This window comes from Artibeus jamaicensis, unplaced genomic scaffold, assembly GCF_021234435.1.
Source record: "Artibeus jamaicensis isolate MK-2021 breed Jamaican fruit bat unplaced genomic scaffold, CSHL_Jam_final contig_391, whole genome shotgun sequence".
NCBI lineage: Eukaryota > Metazoa > Chordata > Mammalia > Chiroptera > Phyllostomidae > Artibeus > Artibeus jamaicensis.
Window position 1 is genome coordinate 2,811,018 of NW_026521814.1, and position 23,479 is coordinate 2,834,496.

A 23,479-nucleotide genomic window follows, 5' to 3' on the forward strand; every position below is an offset into this window, starting at 1 on the left:
CTATCATTCCATAATTTGAGATAAACTAATATATAAACCCCAATTGACAACCTAAATTTCTAGGAAATTCTGTCTTCAAGAATATTCAAAGCATTTTTAAATGCATTACCAAATGCATGTCCAAGTGTGAAATCAAACTACATACTCTTTGAATTGGAAGATGTGATCCAGAAACTCATGGGCAAATAGCACCTTTGAGGAGAATAGGAATGGACCTAGGCTATTTCCAGATATTGAAATAAACCCCAAGTATAATAGAATAAAAACTCATTTCTTGAGTTTCTACCAGAACAGCATCTCAAGTGGCCTGAAAAACGTTGGTCACTATATGAGGGAGAGAAATCACTGATTTCTGGGTAAGCAAACAGAAAAGGCTATGTTTTTTTTCTACTCTGGATGGACAGCTCAGCTGGGTAGAGCACAGTCCTGATACACCAAGGTTGTGGGTTTGATTTCCAGTCAAGGCACACACAAGAATCAACCAGTGAATCCATGAATAAGCAGAACAATGAATCTTTCTCTCTCTCTCAAATCAATACATGTTAGAAAATTATAAAAAGCATTTTTAAAGCATTTATTACAATGGTAATTAGATGGTTACCATTTTTTTAAAGCCTTTCTTACAATGGCAACATTTTAAAAGCATTTCTTATCATTGTAGTTAGATTGTCATCATGTGTCAGGTAGCAAAACTAAAATGAAACTTTTCTTCTCCTAAATTAGCAGATTGTCTGTCACTGAATTTCTTAGTATGTCTAACAACTTTGCATAGCACTAAATCCCAATTTCAGTCATGTCATCAAAACACTAAGATGCAAAACAGACTGCACAACTCATGAATGCAATTGTTGATGTACTAATGACCAAGAAAATTACTAATACAGAACTCAGGATATTGTGATACATTTTTAAAAAGGATTAAGCAAACAATAACCTGCCACAGCTTTGATCTTATTGTATAAAAGGAGTCGACTCCCCGTTCAGAGATGTACCAGTTCTCCAAGGCCTCTGTGTGGCTTAAATGGCTCTGTAGTGCTGTATTATTCCAAACTTTCATAACAGTATTCGATGCAGCATAATGTAATTTAGACATCGAAGAATCGATGTACCTAGTAAGAGTTGCTTCACTCTCTTTTCACTGATGCTATCTGATCTAATAGGTAGAGAAATGTGCTGAACTGTCACAGCATACATTTCAATGAGAAAAATCACTACAGCATAGAAATGTTTATGTAAGTGCTGACAACATATCAATTAATAATGCCTGCAAGATACAAAGAGGAAATATTCTATTCTTTACAAGTGGAGAAAGAGCCAAGTGAAGACAATTTCATGCAGCCTCTTCATATCGCAAAACAGCAAATAATTTCACCTCTGGTAGACTAGTCAGAACTGACTGGGATTTTGCTCATAGCTGGAGTGAGAAAGAGCAATAAGAAAAACAGTGAGTGTTGTGTGCTACCATCTATGTAAAGAAGGTAAGTGGGCAAGGGTATATACATACACATGTGTGTTCATAAGGAATCTTTAACTTAGGAAGAAAACTTAAGATACTATGGAAATTGGCACCACCAAAGTGGCATAGCATGGGGCTAGGGAGGATGTAGACAAATTTTCACTGTATACTCCATTGTGCTGTTTCAATTTTCTTCTTTTTCATCCTCTTTCTTTTCTTCCAAGAGTATGTTTAACTACTTAAAAATATTTTTAGTGGCTGAAGAACAAATGAAGAGTAAGTATATTAAAGGAGTAAGGTCACAAGCTATTGAAGAACTATTCTGATTTCAAATGTCAATAAAAAAAGATAGTATACTCTTTGTCTTATACACAAAGCGATTTATGAGTTGTAAAAAGGTTTATCCACCTATCTATTTATTTGTTTTATTCCTCTTTAATCTTTATCTGAGGATGCATTTAATTTTAGAGAAGAAGGGGGAGGGGCGAGAGAGAGAGAGACATTGATGTGAGAGAGAAACATTAATTGTCTGCCACCTGTATGCACCCTGACCACAGACCGAACCTGCAAACTGCAACAACACTCCAACCTACTGACCCACTTGGCCAGGGCACTGAGATGTTTTAGTGACTAAACATGACCTGATAAATCCTTTCCTTGCCATTATTATTTGTCTGTCCTTGGGCAATTAGCATTTACATCCTCATCTGTTAATGGGTGTAATTACCTACATATACCTGTGCATCTGTGTATGGTAGGGGACAGGCTGCACATAATCAGGAATGGTGGCCACCTAGAGGAAGGCAGTGGGTCTCATTAACTAAGGGATGCAACTCCTGAACTCTCTATTAAGGAGACTTAAAGTCTGGTACAATTTTGAAGATGGTAAGTTTTCTCCCCATTTCAAAAAGTAAACAAGGGCAATGAGAACTGAAGATCTTCCTGCTGTAACATTTCCTTTAGTCTCTCATTCGGCTGCATCCCAAAGCTGCCTCATCCATGATACTCTTCTTCAGTTATAAAGATGTTGAATCCTCTTGTGTATTTCCATGGGCCTACATTTCTGGAAAGTTAGCAGAATTGTTTATTATTTACTAAATTCCAATACACACCTTTTATGGTTCACTTAGAGTCTGACTGACATAAAACCTCTCACATTAGCACTTCCCCCCTACTTATTAATCAGAGGTGTCCTTCCAAAACAATCTAAATTTCCATTCATTTTATCTGCATAAGCAGCCACTAGTAAAACATCATTCCTTTCCTGTTTTCCTCTGCTTAAACCACCTCTAAATCTATCTGTAGGCCAAATAGATTCAACTTGAATTCATAAAATAGGGCTGCCCCAGCAAGACTCTACTCAACCTGCCTTTAACCTTCAGGGAAGTTTAACTGTTACCCCAGGTTTAAATATTAAGCTCTGTGAGTCAACACTATAACCACAAAGATGAATCAGGCAACAGATTTCTTTTTTGAATGAATTTGCTATTTCATAGTGAGCTCAGCAAACCAATTACTTGAGCTCTAGCACTGCATCGACGGCCAGCTGATGTTTACATGGAGGTCCCCCAGAGTAAACTGACACAACTCCCCAGTCTGAGCTGACTGCCTCGTGCACAGGCCTGCACAGGCACTGTTTCCCCTACAGGCTGGTAAAATGAACTGTAGTTTTGTATAGTAATTCAGAAGATAATCGATTATTTGCCAGTAGTCTGTTTTTGAGTTGCCACTTATTATTATTTTTTTTTATCCACTCCAGGGACACACTTTCAATTTCACAGTCTTCTGCACATTGTGGACAGTGGCTTTAATTTCTTAAAGGAAAGCGCACATTCTCTATTATAGTTAGACGCATGGCTCTGCAAAGAGCAGGCGGGGAACTGTATATCCAGGGAGGAAATGTCTATCTGTGCTTACGTCTGCACGCTCACTCCATCTGCAGTGTCGTGGCTGACGAGCCGGGAAGGGAATTAAGGAAGAACCTTTCTTCATCTAATGAGAGACGCCTCTGTGTCTCACAGTCTTAGCTGTTCTGTCTGGGGGATGGTAAACATTCCTGAAGGTACCATTCTTTAATTGTTTATGGATTACTTCTCTTTATTTTACTGTTAAAATAAGAGTTTCTGGCAGAGTTAAAGAGAATCTTGTCAGGAAACAGTTGTTTTCCTCCTGCAGACTAACATTCCTGCAGGCAATGCAGCAAATTAACCAATATAAATGTTTCCTTCAAAACACAGAAATCTTTTATCTATTTAGGAAGAGATCACACAATATAACATGCTGAACTATTTCTATTAAGCCCAAAGATGACAAAAAAATTGAAAAGAATAAATCCATTATAAAGAATTCATATCTGCTGCTTTGTGAGCAATCCATAATACACCGTATTGTGCAAACTATAGGAGATGATGACCTAACAATACAGAATGTAGAGAGGGCTTTTGACAACAGAAAAGCTTAAGAGAGAGTGTCATTTAATGGAGAGTGAAAAAAAAATGATCCTGGATTCATTTTACTCCTTTATTTGTTGTATCACTTTGTAAAACCTTTCTATGCCTTGCTCCCTTCATCAGAAAAATGAGACCTATGGTTTTATTTTTATAAAGTGCTTTAGGATTTAGGAGAACCCAGAATGCATTATATGATGAAAGCCGCCATGGTGTATGTCACATGACTGCAGCAGAAAAGGATCTAGGGACCAAAAGCAAAACATGAATCAGCAATGAACACTTACTTTGTTTTTTTAAAACCCCAGGAGGTGCAAATATATGTTAGAATTGAAGCTGATCCCCTTTCTTTATAATCACACATTACTATATCTGGGTCTGGTTTTGAAACTTGAATTTAGTAGAAAGAATACAAATGGAGGACGAAGTAAGGAGCAGGGTCTCTCTCCCAATCAAACCCAAGTCACTAGAGATGTCACCAAGAGCTATATTGACCCATGCTGAATTCCCCAAAGGACCAGAGATAGAGGGCTAGGGACATCTCTCTGCCCCCTTCCTCAACATACTGTCATTCCCAACAGAGCTACACTTTGAGGAGATGAATCAACAAAGGAGGACCTGACTCTTCAAACCGCCCAAAGTTACATGGGTTTTTAGGACAACAGGAGAGTCACAATCAGGGATAATGTGCATCATCATCACTTTGAGACAGAGGTCAAGTGAGTGTTCTAGGAGTTAGGAATTCTAGGTTCCATGCTTATTCCAACATAAATGTACCACATTACCATTAACAAGTCAAACTCTCAGGACCTCTGATTTCTCAACTAACACTGAGGGTGAAAAAGTGGGGGAATTGGTTTCAATGATATCCTTCAAAGACCTAGAATTCTATTATTCTTTGAGTGCATGAATAATTACTTTAGACCTGGAATATATAATCCAGTAGGAAAGGTTTCAAGTATCAAGGTAACTTTCTCTGAAAATAATATTATCCTGGCATCGGGATGGTAGAAATGAGAACACAAAGGGAAAAATGCCACAATCAGGCAATTAGTTAGTGGCAAAATTACAAAAAGACTTTGGGATTTGAACACAAATTTTGATTATTTTTTACACTGCAGCCGATTTTCTACAAACCCCCCAACTTGAGAAGTCTAAAACTAAGTATGTTAAAAAGATAGTCCCAAGCACACAGACACACGTTTTCTGCCCACCCCCACGACACCAGCCCTGCTATGTACACACATACTTGACCCTTGGACGATGTGGGGGTTGGCAGGACAGACTCCCCGCAGAGTTGAAATCTGCATGTAACTTCTGACTCTAAGATTAACTACTAACAACGACTGTGGATCAAAAGCCTTACCGATAACATACACACCCGGTTAACACATAGTTTGTATGTTATATGTATTATGTACTGCATTCTTACAATAGAGTAAGCTAGAGAAGAGAAAAGGTTACCAAGAAAATCATAAAGAACAATCCTGAGGAAGAGAAAATACATGTACAGAAAAGCTTCACTGTTTAGAGTGGATCTGAACAGTTCAAACCTGTATTGTTCAAGGGTCAACTGAATAATATATCTGTCACAATATACATTTAGCAAGCAAACACTACTTCCCTATAAACCCGTTCTCCTTTCTGTACCCTCTGTTCTTGGTTAATATTGCCCCAGAGGCCTAGTACCCAAAGGCAGAAGCAATGACACCTTCCTGTTCTCTTCAGTCGCACGCGGAGTCGTTCTGCATCCCCACAGACTGCCAGATACAAACCGCTTCACCTCTGACTTCATTTCTGCACTCTTTCTTCGACCCCAGCATGCCGCACCACTCAGGCCTTCACCTGTTGCCTTACTTCTGTGCTCCTAACTGGTCTCCTTGCCTCCAAACCCCTCTTCCATATATGAGCTTAAAAATAGTTTTAAAATTAAAATGTAAATATAACTCTTACTTGCTTAAAAACTGTCAAAATTCATTAGTTTACCCATAGGCTGAAAGGTGAGCTTCCCAGCAGAAAACACCAGGCCCTTCTTGCCCACGGCCGGCCTTTCTAACCTGGCTCCCTCCATTCTCCATGCACACTGCCTGCTTCAGCAGGAACACATGCTGCAGACATTCCCACGGGCTGCATACCACTGCGACTTGGTATGTGCCAGGATCTGCGTCTGGAAATCCCTATTCTTCTCCCACTGTTTACTTGCAAAATCACATTCAGCTTTTAAAACCCAAGTAAATCATTCCTCCACTGGGATCCCTCCGGTTCTCCACTTCCCTTGATAATTAACCACATCCTAGTCTAAGCTGCTCCTGTACTTTGGACAGGCTTTCGCTGTTTGCATTCTTCACACGGTACTGTAATTGTTTATTTGAGTGTCTCCCTCCACCACTAAACTGTGAAACTCTTGAAGGCAACAACTGCATCTTAATCATCTTTATCTCCTTAGCACAGTAGCTAGAACGTGGAAGGTCCTCAACAGTGTTTATAGTTATGAATGAATGAACAAACAAGCAAACATTCACTCAACAACTATTTTACCAAATGACTCACAGAGTTCCAGGAGATAAAAATTCTATTAATAACCAAAAAGAAAAAAATCAGGTAAGGATATTCAGAGAATTATACTGTATGATAGAACAGGAGATGACTGGGTGTTAACATTGGTTCATCTTGTCAGGAAAGGCTTCTTCAAATCCATGAATGACAAGAACTACCTCACATGCTTTGCCAGAAGAATAGCTGTTGTCCTGAGGGATGAGCTGCAGCTCAAACTGAGGGAAAGAGAATCACCAAGCTCGGCTTAGAGGGTTTTGGTTTCAGCAACCAAGTAATTAGGAGTTATACATACTCTTAAGGGGAGGACTGGGAGAGGTTCAAGTATGGAGGACAAAATTAAAAGTTATGCATTTGGCCTCTTCAATTTGTAGGTGTCATGGACATCTAAGTAAAGATGTCCAGTAGGCAGTTAGACACAGGAACCTGGTGTTTTAGAGGGCATGGTCACCAGAGAAAAAGACTTGAGAACCATCAGCTTCCCCCCTAAAATGGTATTTAAAGACACCATGGGGCTGGATGACATCACTTAGGGAAGGGTGTAGGTTAAAAAGGACCAAGGCCTAGGAGACACTCTAACATTTAGACTTCACACAGAAGAACCAGCAAAGGAGAATGAGAAGGATATACCACTTAGCTAGGAGGAGAACTAGGAGACCGTGGTCAGCCATGAGAAGAAGGTACATAAAGAAAGAGTAGTCAACTTTGTTGAGTTTAGGCTGAAAGATCAAGTAATATAAAATATTCAATTACCAACATCCAAGGATGCTGGGTCGCTAGAACTCTCTTCTCTGAGAGTAGAGATAGGAATGAAGCCTTATTCAAGGTGAAACCCAGCTTTTTATAGGAAACCCTGGAAAGATATTACACAGTAATGAAAAATGTTTTTTCTCTATGTCCAGTTACAGCAAAACTTAAAATGGGTAAAACTTTGATGATACTTAGAATCAATTTCAGGAAAAATTTCCTAGTAGCACAGTTACCAAAAAAACAGACAAACAAACAACCCCCCCAAAACACACACAAAACATAACTTCCTATCATACATTGAAAGGAAAGACTCTTATCCCACTGTACTAATCGATTTAATCACTCCTGTTGTTTATCTATATTGTTGAAACTGAAATAAATAGTTGGTCAAAAATTACTCAAAATATGACTGCCACTTTTCTCACATTTGGGGTGCATTCTCTCCTCAACCTGTATACCTAATGATAACTAAATATATACCTCGCCTTTTAGATCAAGACATAGGAGCAATGCATCTTATTCATACATGATATTGTATGAATTAATAATTACTATATTTATGGATTAGGAAGAAAATCTATTTAAAAATTTATAGACTGAAGATAAAATGAAATAGCACATTCTACAAACTATCAGTCATAGCAAAGCTGAAGGAAATAAGACTATTTCCTTTCACAACTTCAAGTGATTCTTGTTTCCTTCTAGAGAAATGGCGAAGTTTTCAGAAGTTACAATCTGCTGAGCAAACTCCCAAAGGAACAAAACTAATGTCCATCAAGGTGTTATCCTCTACTTTGTAGTGACAAAAAATATTTTTAATTCTGTTTTAATTACTAATGACTTCTATGATTAAAAATGGTTACCCTTAAAATATGGGTATGTATGGTTTTATAGAAAAAGCTAGCAAATTACCACTCATAACCTACTCATGTTTATTGAGTATTGATACCCCACTTTTACAGGGAGAAAAGGATATGCAAACATTTTGTACATTAATAAAATATCTAAGTAAAATCCGGAATGAATATCAAAAGGCTTGTGTTCTTTTATTACACAGAAAAAAAAGATGGGCAAAATAGTAATTCTGATGGACAGAAAAGCTCAGCTTTAGCATAACTAGAGTGATCTGCTTGGGTGCACCACCATAATTTTATAATTATCTTAAAATAGATGTGATCCCTTTTAAATTTTAGCTGCCACATAGCATTATGTCAAATATTAAAATGAAGCATTGTTAATACTACAGCACACAATGTGGCTGGCAACTTTGGGGTAAAATATAGAATATGATGGCTTTTCAAAATGTTGTGATTGCCTTAGAAGCAGGCAAAACCAAAGCAAACGAAACCAAACCCTACAAAAACAAGTCTCAATCATACAAAGTAACTAAATTGGAGTTACTGATAGACTTACAGGGTAATGATGCTACCATGTACATTTATTTTTTATGAATGAAGCATTTTCAGCAACTTAATATCTTTCTCAAATTAGACTAAAAGGTCTGCTGTTATATATGTGCAAAAACAAATTTAGTCAAAAAAGACTTTTGGCCTTTATGACAAGACTGCTGTCTGTGGTTCTACTTATTTTTGGAGAGTCTTTTTTTAATGAATGCTATTGGTCTATTTTAGGAATATGGTTAGTTCATCAATAATACTTAACCAGCAAAACAACAAGATCAGACCGGAACAGCAACTACTGTATAACATGACGGTTCACATTATCTATTCAGCGGGCCTGACTTGACAGACAGTATTTTACAAGACGCTGCACTGGTGTGGGGTCACCTGGAGATGCAATGTGCCCACTCTCTGAGTGCCAACGGCATGGCATGCAAACTCCACTAATGCCCTCCCCCATTTTTCTGCACCCTGGAAACTGGCCAACATTCAATGTGCAGAACAGGTTGGGGGTTTATGAATAGAAAACTGCAACAACAACAAAAAACATATAGATAAAAGGGCATCAACCTTTGTACCATACTACATGCCACGCATATTGGAGGCTCCATGTTAGATACAGGCAATGCTATCAGATGTGTTACATGCTACAGGCAATAACAAAAAAAACATGCAGAAAAGAAGCTTATGAACACAGATCCTTACAAAAGCATTTAGTGTGGGAGGTATGTATACTCTGAACTCAGAGTTGTATGTACATGGTTATATTTTCTGACATACTGCACTATTGTTTGCCTCATGATTTCAGAACAGATTTGTAGATTTATAGTCATTTATGCAATTACCTCTGACCGGTCTATGATGATTCAATGTATCAGCAAATGAAGGGTAACTGTCAAAAGAGGTCATGCCATTTCAAAGCAGAGCACCCATGGGCATTTTCAGGGAAGAAACAGAGAATCAAAATTTCACTTATCTAAGTTTTTATAGTTCTTTTTAATAACTGAGCAAGACTTTTACTGTAATTTTAGCATCATTCACTGTGTTAAGTACAATACTATATACCATCAAAGAATTACTCACAGCCTCTGATTCACATTAAAAAGCGTGGGTTGATATCAAGGCACAAAATGGGTAAGCGTTAACACGACGAGGTTATGAGACATGCATATAATAATTCTGAAGTCTTTGTCATTACTTTTCTCAGATAAATTTAGTATAATTTCTTCATAACTCTGTGAGTCATTGGCCAACTCATTACAATAATATAATCAATTTATTATTGAGACAGAAATATCCTGACAATATGGCAAAACTCTAGAAAAGCCAGTTTCTAAATTAATGTCAGAGCATTACACATGTGTCATAAATGGCTCACAAAGGGATGCCAAATCATCCCTGTTGCTGAGCTAATTGTTACACTTTGATGTTTCTTAAGATCGATTGCGTTGGTTCCCAGGTCAGAGCTCTCCCCCTCTGTCCTTTTTTTCTTCACTCTTCAATCATATCATAGCATTAAAGTTACTTGACAATGAGATAACTGAAGTTGTTTCAATGGTTCTAATGTAGCAAGTGTTTTAATTCTACTTTTGACTGGATTTGTTGCAGAGAAGAAATCCTTGCCCAGATTTATTAGGGAACTTTTGCATATCTTATGGTTCTATGATAACCCCCAGAAAGCTAAGACACTAAACAAGGGGCTTGGAGCACAGGTTTACAGGATGAGGGGCCCCTGTGAAAAATCTGTGATAAAAACTTTATGCCTTAGTTACATTTTCAAGTGTATATTCTGTGTCTGCTCCAAATAGGCTGTAAGTTCCTGTTTACACAAAACAGGTGCTTCACAAATATCTGAAGACTGGTTTATTGAAGAAGCATCCACACACAGCCTCATGGAAATTCAAGACAGTCCTCTATCTATGTGGGAAAAAAAAGTCCTGTAGTCATTGTTTTGTCTCCACGCTTCGGCTGGCCAGCATAAGAAAGCAACAAAAGCAATAGCAACCACAGAAAAGATCAATGATGATGCTTACAGTTAAGTTTAGACTCTTCCACTATTTATATGGTCAAATAATTATACATTTTGTCTCCTGGGGACAGACTCCAGTTCAGTGTCTTTGCACCAACCACATATTTTTGGGAAACTGTAACTTTTATAAGCTGGTTTATCCTCTTTTACTTTGCACAGTTCCTTGGATAAGGTATTTACTCTAATTCCTTTAAATCATCTCCATATCTTACCAAAGAGGAAAGAGATACAGTGAAATACAACAGGGGACCACAAAGTTACATTTTACATTATTGCTGTTTTTTTTTAACAACAGTGCACAACTGGTTAGAATTTCAGCTAGAAAATATAAATATGGTTGTGAGGACAGGAGCTAAGTAGCTTATGATAGGGAGAGCTTGTTCAAAATAAAATGGAGTCTCTCAGAGGAGATACAAGTGGGCAATGCTAGAATTAATTTGCCCTGCATGTGGGGCCATGGAACTGGATCTGCAAAGTGTAAACAAACATCTACCTTGGGATGTGGGATTCACTTAAGGGTTTCTTCACATGGAAACATACTTGTCATGAGGCAGTGGGTCCCTGAGGAGAGAGAGCGAGCCACAGAAACAGACTTCATTTCTACTGCTTCCTGCAGTAGTAAGCTGAACCTGACAGCTGATTCTCCTCTGACAAGGACAATTTTTAAGCCAAGAATATAAACATAGTCCATTTTTCTGTCTTCATCTTATCCTGGATGGTGCCTTGTCCTAAGATTTCAGTGTACGAACTCAAGTTCAGTGAACTCTCCAAGATTACTATGCATTTCCCAAGGAGATTTTCAAAAATTACTCTGCCAATTCCATGTACAAGTTCCATTAAAGCTTTTATTTAATTGCTTGGGATTTATGAAAGATCTTGTGACAAAGCCATGCTGTGCCATAACTTATCCCAGCCTGCGAAGAGGAAACTGGAGATCAGATGGGTTAAAACTATATGTTCTCTGGGCCAGGGAAGGTATCTGCTCTTTTCTTCCTCGTATTTTCATGACCCTGCACAGTGTAGTGTAGCAGCGATACGGCACAGCGGGTAGAGCTTAGAGAGTCAGACAGAGCGGGCCTGGAGTGCAGATTCTCAGCTCTAGCAATCACTTGGTGGGTCACCTTAAGAATGTTTTTTCACCGCATCTGTGCCTAAGTTTATTCACCTGTTAAAATGGAGAGAATAATAGTAGCTTATAAGGCATTAGATAATTAAATGAAGTACTACCTATGATGTAATCAAATGCTGTCTGCTACACAGCTAATACTTAATATATTAATACATTATTAACAGCATCTGTATTACTATTGTCTGGTACATAGGAGGTACTTGAGATTATATGGAATTAATGGATGAAAGCAGCTACTAAGCACCAAACTGGAAATATGATTTTCTCATTTCCCGTTCAGTTCCTGCCCCATCTTAAATCATACTATATATATAAATAGAAGTATCTTCAAAGATTAATGAATTAGTTTAACTAACTCAAATTCAGTATCTCTTGCAGGCATACGGGAAGAATGCACTTTTTGTACTTATCTGAGGGTGTTATTTTTTTCAGAGGTTTGTTCTTTTCCCCCACAAATGAGCTGAGCTTTTCTAACGCAGAGACTTACTACTACAGTAATGCTCCATTTCATGACTTCTCCATCATTTCTAGCATTCAAGAAACGCTATTGCCAATATTTCTGCTAAGTTTTTATTTGGAGAGAAATCCAGACAAAAACACTTCTGTTTCAAAGCCGTTTTCAGTCCTGCAGGGCTCACTGCATTCACTGTTCTAAGAAGAGACTGAGAATGTCTAGTGTGGGAAGTGTTCCCTGCTAGCCAAGGTCCCGCCCAACTGTAGAACAAACCAACGGAGTCCCAGAGAGGGCTGGCCAGGTCCAGAACCTGCATATGGGTTTAATCAGCTTTGGAAAAGGGACTAGAAACTCTTATCAAAGGAAAGTCTGTCATGAACAGCAGCACTTGCCTACCAGACAATAAAACAAAATGCTGGTCGCTACAATGGGGCCTACTTTACACAATATAATAAACCTATCTACAACTCCTGTCCTCCTATGCAAAATGCTAGTTTTCAATTATTTGTTAGAATAACTACCATTTCCTTTCTTCCCAGTAGTAGAAAACTAGACTTTTCTTCCTCGGTAATTAGTGAATTTATTTGCTTTGCATCTTTGCCTGGCAAATGAATAAACTCAGGTTTGTTGTCATCGTTGTTGTTTTTTAAAAAAAACATGAAAATTAAAATGAGTTGAAGAAAATTTAATATAAAACAAACCTTGGTTCAAACTTGTAGGATATGAAATCTAAGAAAATTATAATGCAGTTCTTTAGATTTCTTAAGTACCTTCCTTTTCCATAGTGATGAAAATCACACGTACAATTGTTCTATACAACATTCCTGATGAAAATTAAAAAGACTATGATTTTTTCCCTGGCTGGGTAGCTTAGTTTGTTAGAACATAGTCCTAGTATTCAATTCCTGGTCAAGGAGTTTTTTTGTATGTTTTACATACAAAAAAAGAACATTAGAATGCAGACTGGTATGGTCACTGTGGAAAACAGTATGGAATTTCCTCAAAAAACTAAAAATGGAATTGTCTTTTGACCCAGCAGTTCCACTGCTGAGATTATACCTTACCAATCTTGAAACTCTAACAATTCAAAAGAACCTATGCACTCCAATTTTCAAATAACAGTACAATTTACAGTAGTCATGTGTTGGAAGCAACCTAAGTGCCCACCAGTAAATATGTGGCTAAAAAAACTGGTGCATTTACACAATGGAATACTATACAGCAGAGAGAAAGAAGGAGCTCCTGCCCTTTGCAACAGCATGAATGGAACTGGAGAATATTATGCTAAGTGAAATAAGCCAGGCAGCAAAAGACAAATACCATATGATCTCACCTACAAGAGGAACCTAATGAAGAAAACAAACAAATGAGCAAAATAGAACCAGAGGCATGAAAATAAGAAACACATTAACAGTGACCAGAGGAGAGGGTAGAGGGGGATAAGAGTGGAAAGAAGGGAAGGGACTATTCAAAGAACACGTATGAATGACCCATGGACATGGACAACCGGATGTGGATTGACTGTGGAAGCTGGGGATGGGCAGGGCAGGGGAGAGCAATGAGGGAAAAATTTTGGACAACTGTAATAGAACAACAATAAAGTATTCAATAAAAAAGCAACCAATGAATGCACAACTAAGTGGAACAAAAAAATCAATGTTTTTCTTTCAAATCAATAAATTTAAAAAAGACTATGAATTTTCTACATTCATATATATGTAGATAGATATAAAAGTTGAAGCATTAGGTATTTAAATGGCCTTCTGAGAAATACAGTTACCTTCTAAAGAGAGATGAGCAACTTAAATCTTTGGTTGAAACCCACTACTCATGATGGATCTACAGTAGCTTGTGAACATGACCCTTTAGGATACCTGCAAAATATTTTCACCGTGAAGTCTTCATTTATGTAAGTGTTCTTTGATTAATTCTTTGAAAATTTTATAAAATCAAGGCAGTGAATTATTTTTCATGCTACATTTGGGTTAATATAGCCTCTTCTTATTGGCCCAAATAACTGGGATAACATTAATAGAAATGGGTCTTATAGGGCTTCAATAAACCCTTATTTCCTCTTCTCAATTCTTCACTGTATATCACTTTCAATTGCTCTGACTGAACTGAAAGAGTGTGTTCATTTATGGTTTACAAGATCTGAGACAAAGTTTTCACCCAGTAGGAACAGTAGGACATCATACAATAGGCTCTAACTACCTACAATTCTACAAAATTGTATAATGAATTAATGATTCTCAAAATGTAGTCCCCAGACAAGCAGCAACAGCATCACTTGGGATCCTTGTTAGAAATGTAATCCTTACAGAGCCTTACTCAAGACCTCTTCAGTCCAAAGTTCTGAGGAGGGCCCAGCCATCTGTATTTTAACAAACTTCTGGGTCATTCTGATAAAAGCCTTGAGAACCACTGGCCCAGACTCAGAGCTCCTTGATCCAGACACTTGCACATTTGCATACACATTTGCATACACCTGTTTCTAGCGCCACCTTTTCTACTTGCTAAGCCTTTTGCTTTAAAGCCTAATTCTCTTACTTGCCAACTATCTCTGCCACTGTATAGAACCACGGCCACTTGTATGTGGTGGGAGGCAAGATGTGTAGGAGACAGTCATAGATAATCCTTCATATATAGGAGCAAACTATTGCTTTTAGAGTCAGTTTTAAATAGCCAGGATATATATGGAACGTAAAATGTTTAAGGTGACTATATTCAATAACACTGGAAAAATTGCCTAAAGGGATTAAACTATTCACAATTACAACTGACAAATTTAACTGTAGTTCACAAAATATCTCCTATTTCCTTCAAGAACCCCACCCTTTTCCCCAGGAATCTTGCCCTGTAAGCACCAACCAATATTTGTAAATTTAATTTAAGAGTTGTTCAGAAATTCCACCAAGATGGAGGCATAGGTGGAGATGCTGTGCTTTCTCACACAACCAAGTTTACAGACAACTAAATATTAGCAACAGAAAACACAGCCAGAACACAGAAAATTGAACTTTTTGGAAGTCTGATAACAACAAATTCATCAGCCTGACCGGTAAGAGGGGCGAAACCAGCATCTGGGGTTGCTGCTGGTCAGAGTGGGGTTGCACAGGAAAACTCGGTCAGATGGACTCAGGTGCATGGAACCCAGGCGCAGGGTTGGACCTAGTGAGCGACCCAGCCAGCAACCGCAGGGAAACAGTGAGGGGGCAGGGCTGCGGGTTGACTGTGGTCGCGCATTCCTGCTCAGATAGACAAGCGAGGGAGTGGGTGATAAGACGGACCCAGCAGGCCCCAGCGGCGAGCGGCAGCAGAGGGGGCCGCCATTTCCCCGCTCTGACCCCACCTCCACATACAGCGTCACAACCCAGCAACCTGGGAGTCCAAGACTCCACTCCTCATACTTAAGGGGCGCAAACAGACCAAAAATGGCTCAAGAAGATCTCCAAGACCCAGAGCCTATAAATCTAAGCAATGAAGAAATAGCAAAACTCTCAGACGCACAGTTTAAAACACTGGTGATCAGGATCATCACAGAACTGGTGGATTATAGCCACAAATTAGAGAAACATATGAAGGCGAAACTAATTGAAATGAATGGAATTGCACAGGAAACCAATAGCAATGAAAAGGAAACTGGGACTCAAATCAATGGAGTGGACCAGAAGAAAGCAAATAATGGTCAAACAGAAAAGAGTGAAGAAGCAAGAATTCAAAAAAAATGAGGAGTCTTAGGAACTTTCAGGATATCTTTAAATGCTCCACCATCCGAATTATAGGGGTACCAGAAGGGGGAAAGGAACAGCCACCAGTGGAAAAGTTATTCGAACAAATAATAAAGGAGAATTTCCCCAATCTGGCAAAGGAAATAGACTTCCAGGAAATCCAGGAAGCTCAGAGAGTCCCAAAGAAGTTGGACCCAAGAAGAAACACACCAAGGCATATCATAATTACATTAGCCAAGATTAAAATGAAGGAGAGAATCCTAGAAGCAGCAAGAGATAAGGGGACAGTCACCTACAAAGTGTCAGCTGTCATCAGACTGTCAGCTGATTTCCCATCAGACTGTCAGCTGATTTCTCAAAAGAGACCTCACAGGCAAGAAGGGGCTGGAAAGAGGTATTCCAAGTCATGAAATCCAAAGACCTACAACCAAGATTGCTCTATCCAGCAAAACTTTCATTTAGAATGAAAGGACAGATAAAGTGCTTCTCAGATAAAATCAAATTCAAGTTCATCATCACCAAGCCCTTATTATATGAAATGTTAAAGGGACTTATCTAAGAAAAATAAGTTAAAAAAACATGAACAGTGAAAGGACAGCAAACTCACAGTTATCAACAACCACACCTAAAACAAAAGCAAACTAAAAGGTCAGCTAGATCAGGAGTGGAAACATAGAAATGAAGATCTCATGGAGGTTTAGCAACAGGGGAGTGGGAGGAGGAGAAGGGGGGAGAAGGTACAGAAAATAAGTAGCATAGATGGTAGGTAGAAAATAGATGGGAGGGGCAAGAATGGTATGGGAAATATAGAATCTAAAGAACTTGAGACACGTGGTCATAAACTAAAGGGGGGGTAATGGTGGGGACGGGGAGTAGGGTAGAGGGGAATGAAGGGAAATAGAACAACTGTAATGGCATAATCAATAAAAAAATAAATTAAAAAAAAGAGTTGTTCAATGTTATGGTCTTGTAGAACTATGTCTTACTTCAGGGAATAGTTCTATCCTTTGTACCCTGTAGGGAGATGAATACACATCACCAAAGCAATACTGTTGACCAATATTTTATTTTGTTTATTTTAAAAATATTTTATTTATTTTTTCAGAGAGGGTAAGGAAGAGAGAAAGAGGGAGAGAAACATCAATGTGCGAGAGATAATTCGATGGGTTCCTTTTCACACATCCCCAACTGGGGACCTGGCCTGCAACCCTGGCACGTCCCTGACTGGGAATCGAACTGGTGACCTTTCAGTTCGCAGGCCAGCACTCAATCCACTGAGCCACACCAGCCAGGGCTGCTGACCAATATTTTAAATTCCACAGATCACTCTGTAACCCAACAAACCATATGACACTTTGAAGTTCACCTCAATTTCCAGAGAAACTGACTCCTTCTTTTATCTCCTTTTTTATTGTATTGCATTAATATCATCTCCATGTTTGTTTCTTTACATGTTGATTCAAAGGGTTACCTAAGTTCTGCCTTCACTTTCACAGGCTAAGAACGCTGATATATAAAATATATTTTAAGATATTCAATCTAGTTTTCTTTTGCCAAAGTACCTCACTGGCAACTCACTCTTGTGCTGAAAAGCATGTATCTGGGGGGAGTTTGGTGGAGTGGAGTGTTTTGTATAAAATAAAAGGGTATCACAGCAGACACAGCCCACAAGATCACAATAGCTTCAATAGCTGTCACCAGATACATTAGAGATGAATACTATAAATTTATACCACATTGAAATCCAACTGCCATTTAAGAGAAGATGTAAATCTGACTCTGTAGACAAATAATGCATAAGAGAACACATATAAATTTCTCTTTTTTTGTTTGTTTGTTTTTTTAAAATTCATTATATAAGATTTCTAAACTTGAGTAACATAAACTCATTTCCAAAATAAAAAAATATTTTGAAACTATTGTGGGTTATAGGCTGAATGCCCTTTTGGGAAATACTGACTTAAAAAATTAAAAGTTTCTTTTATTTAAAAATAATGTATTTTGATTGAAAACTTTCACTATCAAAGAAATTTTATGTACAACCCTATAAAAACATTTTTGTTTTCATAGTAAAATAAAAAATATGTAATTAAACATGCTCATGGATTTCAGGAAGACGCATGCTGGAGCAGGGTCTGTGGACCCGGTCCGAGAAACACTGGTTTTATTCATCGACACCAACCCTCTCAGCTGTATAACCACCTAAACTAAAAGTAAAATGGGCGCCCAGTAATATTTTGAAGTAGTAAATGATATTTTGTTTTTTCTTTTTAATTCATCTGTATTTGTCAAAACCTTTTAAATCAGGATGTGACTCGAGCCCCACATTACCATTAATTTATGTTACCTCGAAATGTATTTGATCAATGCATGAGGTCACCCTTAACTTAAATTATCCAAGATAGGTACTCCTTTTCCAACTTAGAGGATACTCAGAAATTGAAATTCCATGGGTTGTAATACAAAAAATTATATTCCAATAGTTATGCGATAAAATATTTATACGTACTGTATCTTATATAGATAACCAAAGGATAATATTTTTTAATGGAAGGAGGAAAAGATGCCTTTCAAATTCTAATAGACAGTGTTGCCCACTCTGCTTATGTGCTAAACATTGTTGATAGTAGTAATATCCTTGCTTGTGGCTCTACTTCAAGCCAAAATGATCTGTCTTAGGAAGACTACGAACGTGGAGGTAGCCGAATGGATGGACAGGGCCCTGCCGGAGTCTTAATCTATCTGAAAGATGATAAAGCACATTCCCTGCATGGAGTAGGAAATAAGTGTGAAAGAGAACATTTTAATGTTTCAAAGTTTTGAGTTTCTTGAACTTCCAAGTAAAACCTACCAATGACATGAGTATACATATAACATCTAAAATCAATACAAATACTTTTATCCCAAATTCCTTACATGCATAACCCTCTTTCGGCTCCCACAGCCTGTTGTATGTAACTCTATTATGGTACCTGCGCTAGCGTGCAGTAAAATACGCCTACCTAGACTTTGAGCTCCCTAGCAGGCTACCTAACACAGAACAGGCCAGTAAGAAATACTGACTTAAAAAATTCAATATTTTTAAGAGTAATTCAGTATTTGAATACATACCACATCCAGGCACCATGCTAACATATTTGCAGGAATTATACATTCCTCACAATGGTCTTAAGCAATAGTGCTATTATTATGATCACTTTAGAAATTATGAAATTGAGATACAAAGATATTAAATAATTTGCCTCTGTTCAAACACCGATTAAGTTTAAGAGCTCAAATATAAGTCTAACTCTACTTTTTAAAAAGTATTTTCTTGCTTTTCTGAGGGGGCCAATAAACAGTTGTTGAATGAACTAGTACATGACTATCAGTGAATGAATGAATATAATACTATATTAAAGCAAATGATACCAAAAATTCGACATGCTTGAGCTGTTTGTCATGGAATCTTAATCTGTAGATTGGAATGTTCTTCTAAAGAAAAAGAGGGTTATTTAGTGGGAAGATCATCAAAGGGTAGGTAGGTTCTGAGCGACACGACATGCATTTGAATACTTTTCCAGGGAAAATGACAGAATCACTTTTCCTACTGGCTTATGAACAACTGTGTGGAGAATGCTAGAATAACTGCTGTGGAAAAAAAAAAAAAAGAGCCTGAAACCAATCCAGGAACACTCTTTTCTTCAAAAGAAAATTCCAACTGATCCAGCCAGGAAATGTGGCTTTGAACAAGGAAGGCAACTGTGAGTTGGCTCGCACTGGATTGGATGTTTCCCAAGTGTTTTTCCCTTGGAGCTGCAGTTTGGCCTTGCTTTTAGGGGGTAGTATGCTAAGTGACCGAGACTGCAAGTACTCAGAGACCTCAGGAAAAAAAATCCTGGCAGGCGAGAAATTATTTAATCTACTTTCTTTTCCTGTTGCAATCTTTGCTTTTTTTAAAAAAAGAAAAGAAGTCACTATGAAAAGAATGTGAGTTTATTCTAATGGGAAAGGCATTTTGGGGGTATAAAAATTCTAGTTGTATAATTTATTAACAATCGAGCATTTCTTATCCTTAGTAAAATTTCTGACTTCATATTTTTCAATATTTTATTCAACTGTATTTTAATTACTATTAGCAGGAGCACAGAAACAAGGCTATATTTTCAGGGCAATACAGTAATCCAATTCAACTAGTATGCATTACGCTTGGTCTGTGCTGAAAGACATGCAGAGAGGGGCGCACACATATTATCTCGTTATTTCTAGACACATCCAGAAAATAGTTTGAGTGCCAGACAGTATTAAAAGGGGGACTAAAATATAATCCAATAAATTACCATTACAGTCATGGGCGTAGGGAGAAACAAGGTACAAAGTGTTTGAAGGGTTGCTTTTATAGGTGAAAGGAGAGTTTCTCAAAAATGAAAGATGCTCTTTCAGTAACAGTGTGAGCAGAAACAGAAAAGTACAAAATAGCATTCATTCAAGTGTTCGTTCAACAAATATTTGCCAAACACCTGTGTGCATAAGGCCCTGTGTCAAAAGCTAGCCTTGCATTTCTTCTTCTTTTTCGGAGAGAATGAAGAGATCACATAAGTGGGGGTGGGGGGTAGTGGGGGGGCAACAAAGGTGAATTTCAGCTATATGACTAAAATATGACTTTGGTTGAGTCACTTAACCTCATCCTGAGCCTGCTTCCTGCCTTGTGAAATCAGAGGATTTGCTACAAGTACCCTCCCCCACTCCTTTTAGCAGTGGAACTATTTACAGTTCTAATAAAATCTTAAACAACCCAAATATTAAGGAAGCAGAATGGACCTGCTCTGGCTGAAGTAGGAGGAAGGGGATGAGGAGAAAGAGAACCCAGATATGCCTCTTGTCAAGCACCCCTCCTTCTTCTTACCAGTGACTACCCCAAGGCTCCTTTTGCAGAATCCCAGCACTGCAGGGGAAATAATTTTCTAACAACCCAACTCCTAATCTCTCATTTCACCCCATGTTGTAAAATGCTGCAACAGGAAATACAAACAACCAGAGGATCCATTTTTTAAGTAGCTTGGTTATAAAGGATACTGGATTCCAGGATGCCAAAGCAGTGCAAGTTCTTCAGTGAAATGACAAAACTGTTGTTCGAAAGACAGTTCTTTGAAAGTGCCTGGTAATGCCATTTCGGAGGGACTGGAAGAAGAAAACTAGATATTAAACTATAAAGGCCTTGGCTAAGCTAGAATTACTGGGGACAGCACGGGTCAAACCAATACAGCTAAGGGAGAATCTACAGAACTTGGTAAGATTAAATAGGGAGGAAGGAGACAAAGGATTCAAAAATAGCACTCTAGTTGTAAATCCCAGATGGTACTACAGAGAGATACAGTGAAGTGCATCTCGAACTTAGTGTGCATGGGAATTGGCAGGGGAGCTTTAAAAGATACTGATAACTTGATCTCGCCCCCAGAGATTCTGAATTAAACAGTTAGGGGTGTAGCCTGGGCAGTGGGAAGTTAAAGCTCCCCAGGTAATTCTACTATTTAGCCAAGGTTGAGAACCACTGAATTAGAAGGACAGGGAGTTCTGGCAGGCCTGAAGGATATGCTTTAATGAACTATCTCTGTTGTTTTTATGATCCAGATAATTTTTTATTAGAGCTGATTTTTTCAACTTCTTTGCCCAACATTAAATACTAACCATGTAACTACAGAGTTCTGTTTAATAGCATTTTTTCTATATTATCTCTATGGCATTTCCAAAAACACTAGTCTGTTTTTCCAATGTTTAAAATCAATTATTAAATAACATCTACTAACAAGAAATGTGTGCATGTGTGTTTTTGAGTGTGTTTAAGTATGTGTGTGAAGACTATCACTTTAAGAGTTTTTCTTTAAAACAAATGGTTACTATAGGGTTATAATGATACATATCCCACGATTGTCTTTCCTTAAAACATGCACACACAAAATGCAGAAACTTATTAACAGCATGTTATTTGGGTGCTCTTATACTGAAATCCTACTTAGTCTCCATATGGGTATTAAAGTCAAAAGTTTAACCTTTACTTTGCCAAAACATACTAAAAGCAAGATCAATGCAAATTTAAGTCACAGCAATCCTTAATACTTGCACAGCCTTTTTGAGTTTTTAAAGTCCTACAAACTATCCAGATGGATCCTAACAACATTTATATCATTGAATCATGACAGATACTGTAATTTTCCTTTTCTAGATGAGAGAAGCTAAGCCCAAAAGTTAGGTAACATGGCCCAGTCCCAGTGGTAGAATGTAACCCATTAAACCTGATGTTTTTTCCTTTCTATTTTTGTATAGTTTCTCTCTAGCAAACCTTCTAGTTATCAGGTGCATGTCCCCAATTTAGGCTCTATGTCCTATAAGGCTTTATCAGTACAATCTGTAAAAACATTATTTTCTACTTTTGTTAGAACTATGAAAATGCTTATTTCCATGACTGAACTATAAGCTTCCTGAAGGCTGGTTCCATGGATGATTGTAAGAATCCTGTTTCCTTTCCTCAAACCATCTAACACACTTCCATGTACTAAGCAGGGATGGGAATTTACTCTCTCATTGCTGTATTCTGTTTTAGCCCAATCTGGTACACTTCTAGTTCAGCTTCAGAAACATGATTTTCCAAATTAATGTGTATTCCTGTGCCACTCTGATGTAAGGCATATGGAATGCTTTACTACCCCACATGGCAAACAGCTATTCAAGTAAGGTAATAAGACTATTACCGTATCTTCCCTGAAGTTTTTTTCCCATTGCCAAGCCAAAATTTCCCAATTTCTTTACTAATTTAGAATAGCAGAAGTTTTTAAGATCACTTACCCTCTCTGACAACATCCTCCAGATAAAATTACGTTTGGCATAGGGACCCCAGGAATACATCCTTAGGGATGTACCCTTAGGGAGTTCAGAGGAACCACTACCTCCTTTGGTAGGGACCCGTGATGTACAGATTCAGGTTACATTAGCTTTCACAGGCATCACTGTGCATCACTTGAAGGGATAAGCCAGCTTTCCTCCTAGGTCAATATTAATGATCTAACAGTATCATTACCTGAAGTCAGTGAAGTAAGTAATAATTTGTATACATGAGTTCTTCAGATAGTTTTTCCTGAGACATGAAATACAGTGGTATTTGACAGAAAACTGAGAAGCCAAACCAGTGTATGGTCATGGACAGTGTAGGTTTTCATTATAACCACTAAAAGAAAATCTCGCTCACCAAAAATGGTTTTGTAGAGCTGCCTTAAAGTCACAGGACATACACTGCAAAGTGAGGATCATCACAAAAACATATGAAGACAAAGCACTGCTCCTTTTAAAGCAGCTTTATAAAAAACCGTGTGTCAAATCTACCAAAGGCACAGAATTATTTGAAAGAGTCATCAAATTTGGACTTCTTCAATTTGGTTTTAAATCTCATAACAACTTCTCCATCATTATGTCCAATGAGATGATTAAATCAGTACAAAAGCAGTGACAGAAATATTGTCACAACATTTTCAAGTAATGGAAATTCTAACAAGTTAT

The 23,479-nt window shown here is 37.9% G+C and overlaps 1 protein-coding gene across 6 annotated transcripts in view; it reads right to left on the minus strand.

The window, feature by feature from the left end:
* FIGN (fidgetin, microtubule severing factor) overlaps positions 1–23,479 on the minus strand; it is a 125,834-nt gene that overhangs the window by 52,295 nt on the left and 50,060 nt on the right. Inside the window, exon 1 of one of the 6 annotated variants that reach the window (XM_053665028.1) lies at positions 5,961–8,096. The exons of 3 other annotated variants lie outside the window; for them this stretch is intronic. In XM_053665028.1, coding sequence (XP_053521003.1) covers positions 5,961–6,036 — 76 coding nt within the window. In that variant the 5' untranslated portion in view covers positions 6,037–8,096. Of the gene's footprint in view, positions 1–5,856; positions 8,097–23,479 lie in introns of those variants that run through there. 2 more of the 6 variants (XM_053665027.1, XM_053665030.1) reach the window with 2 other exon arrangements.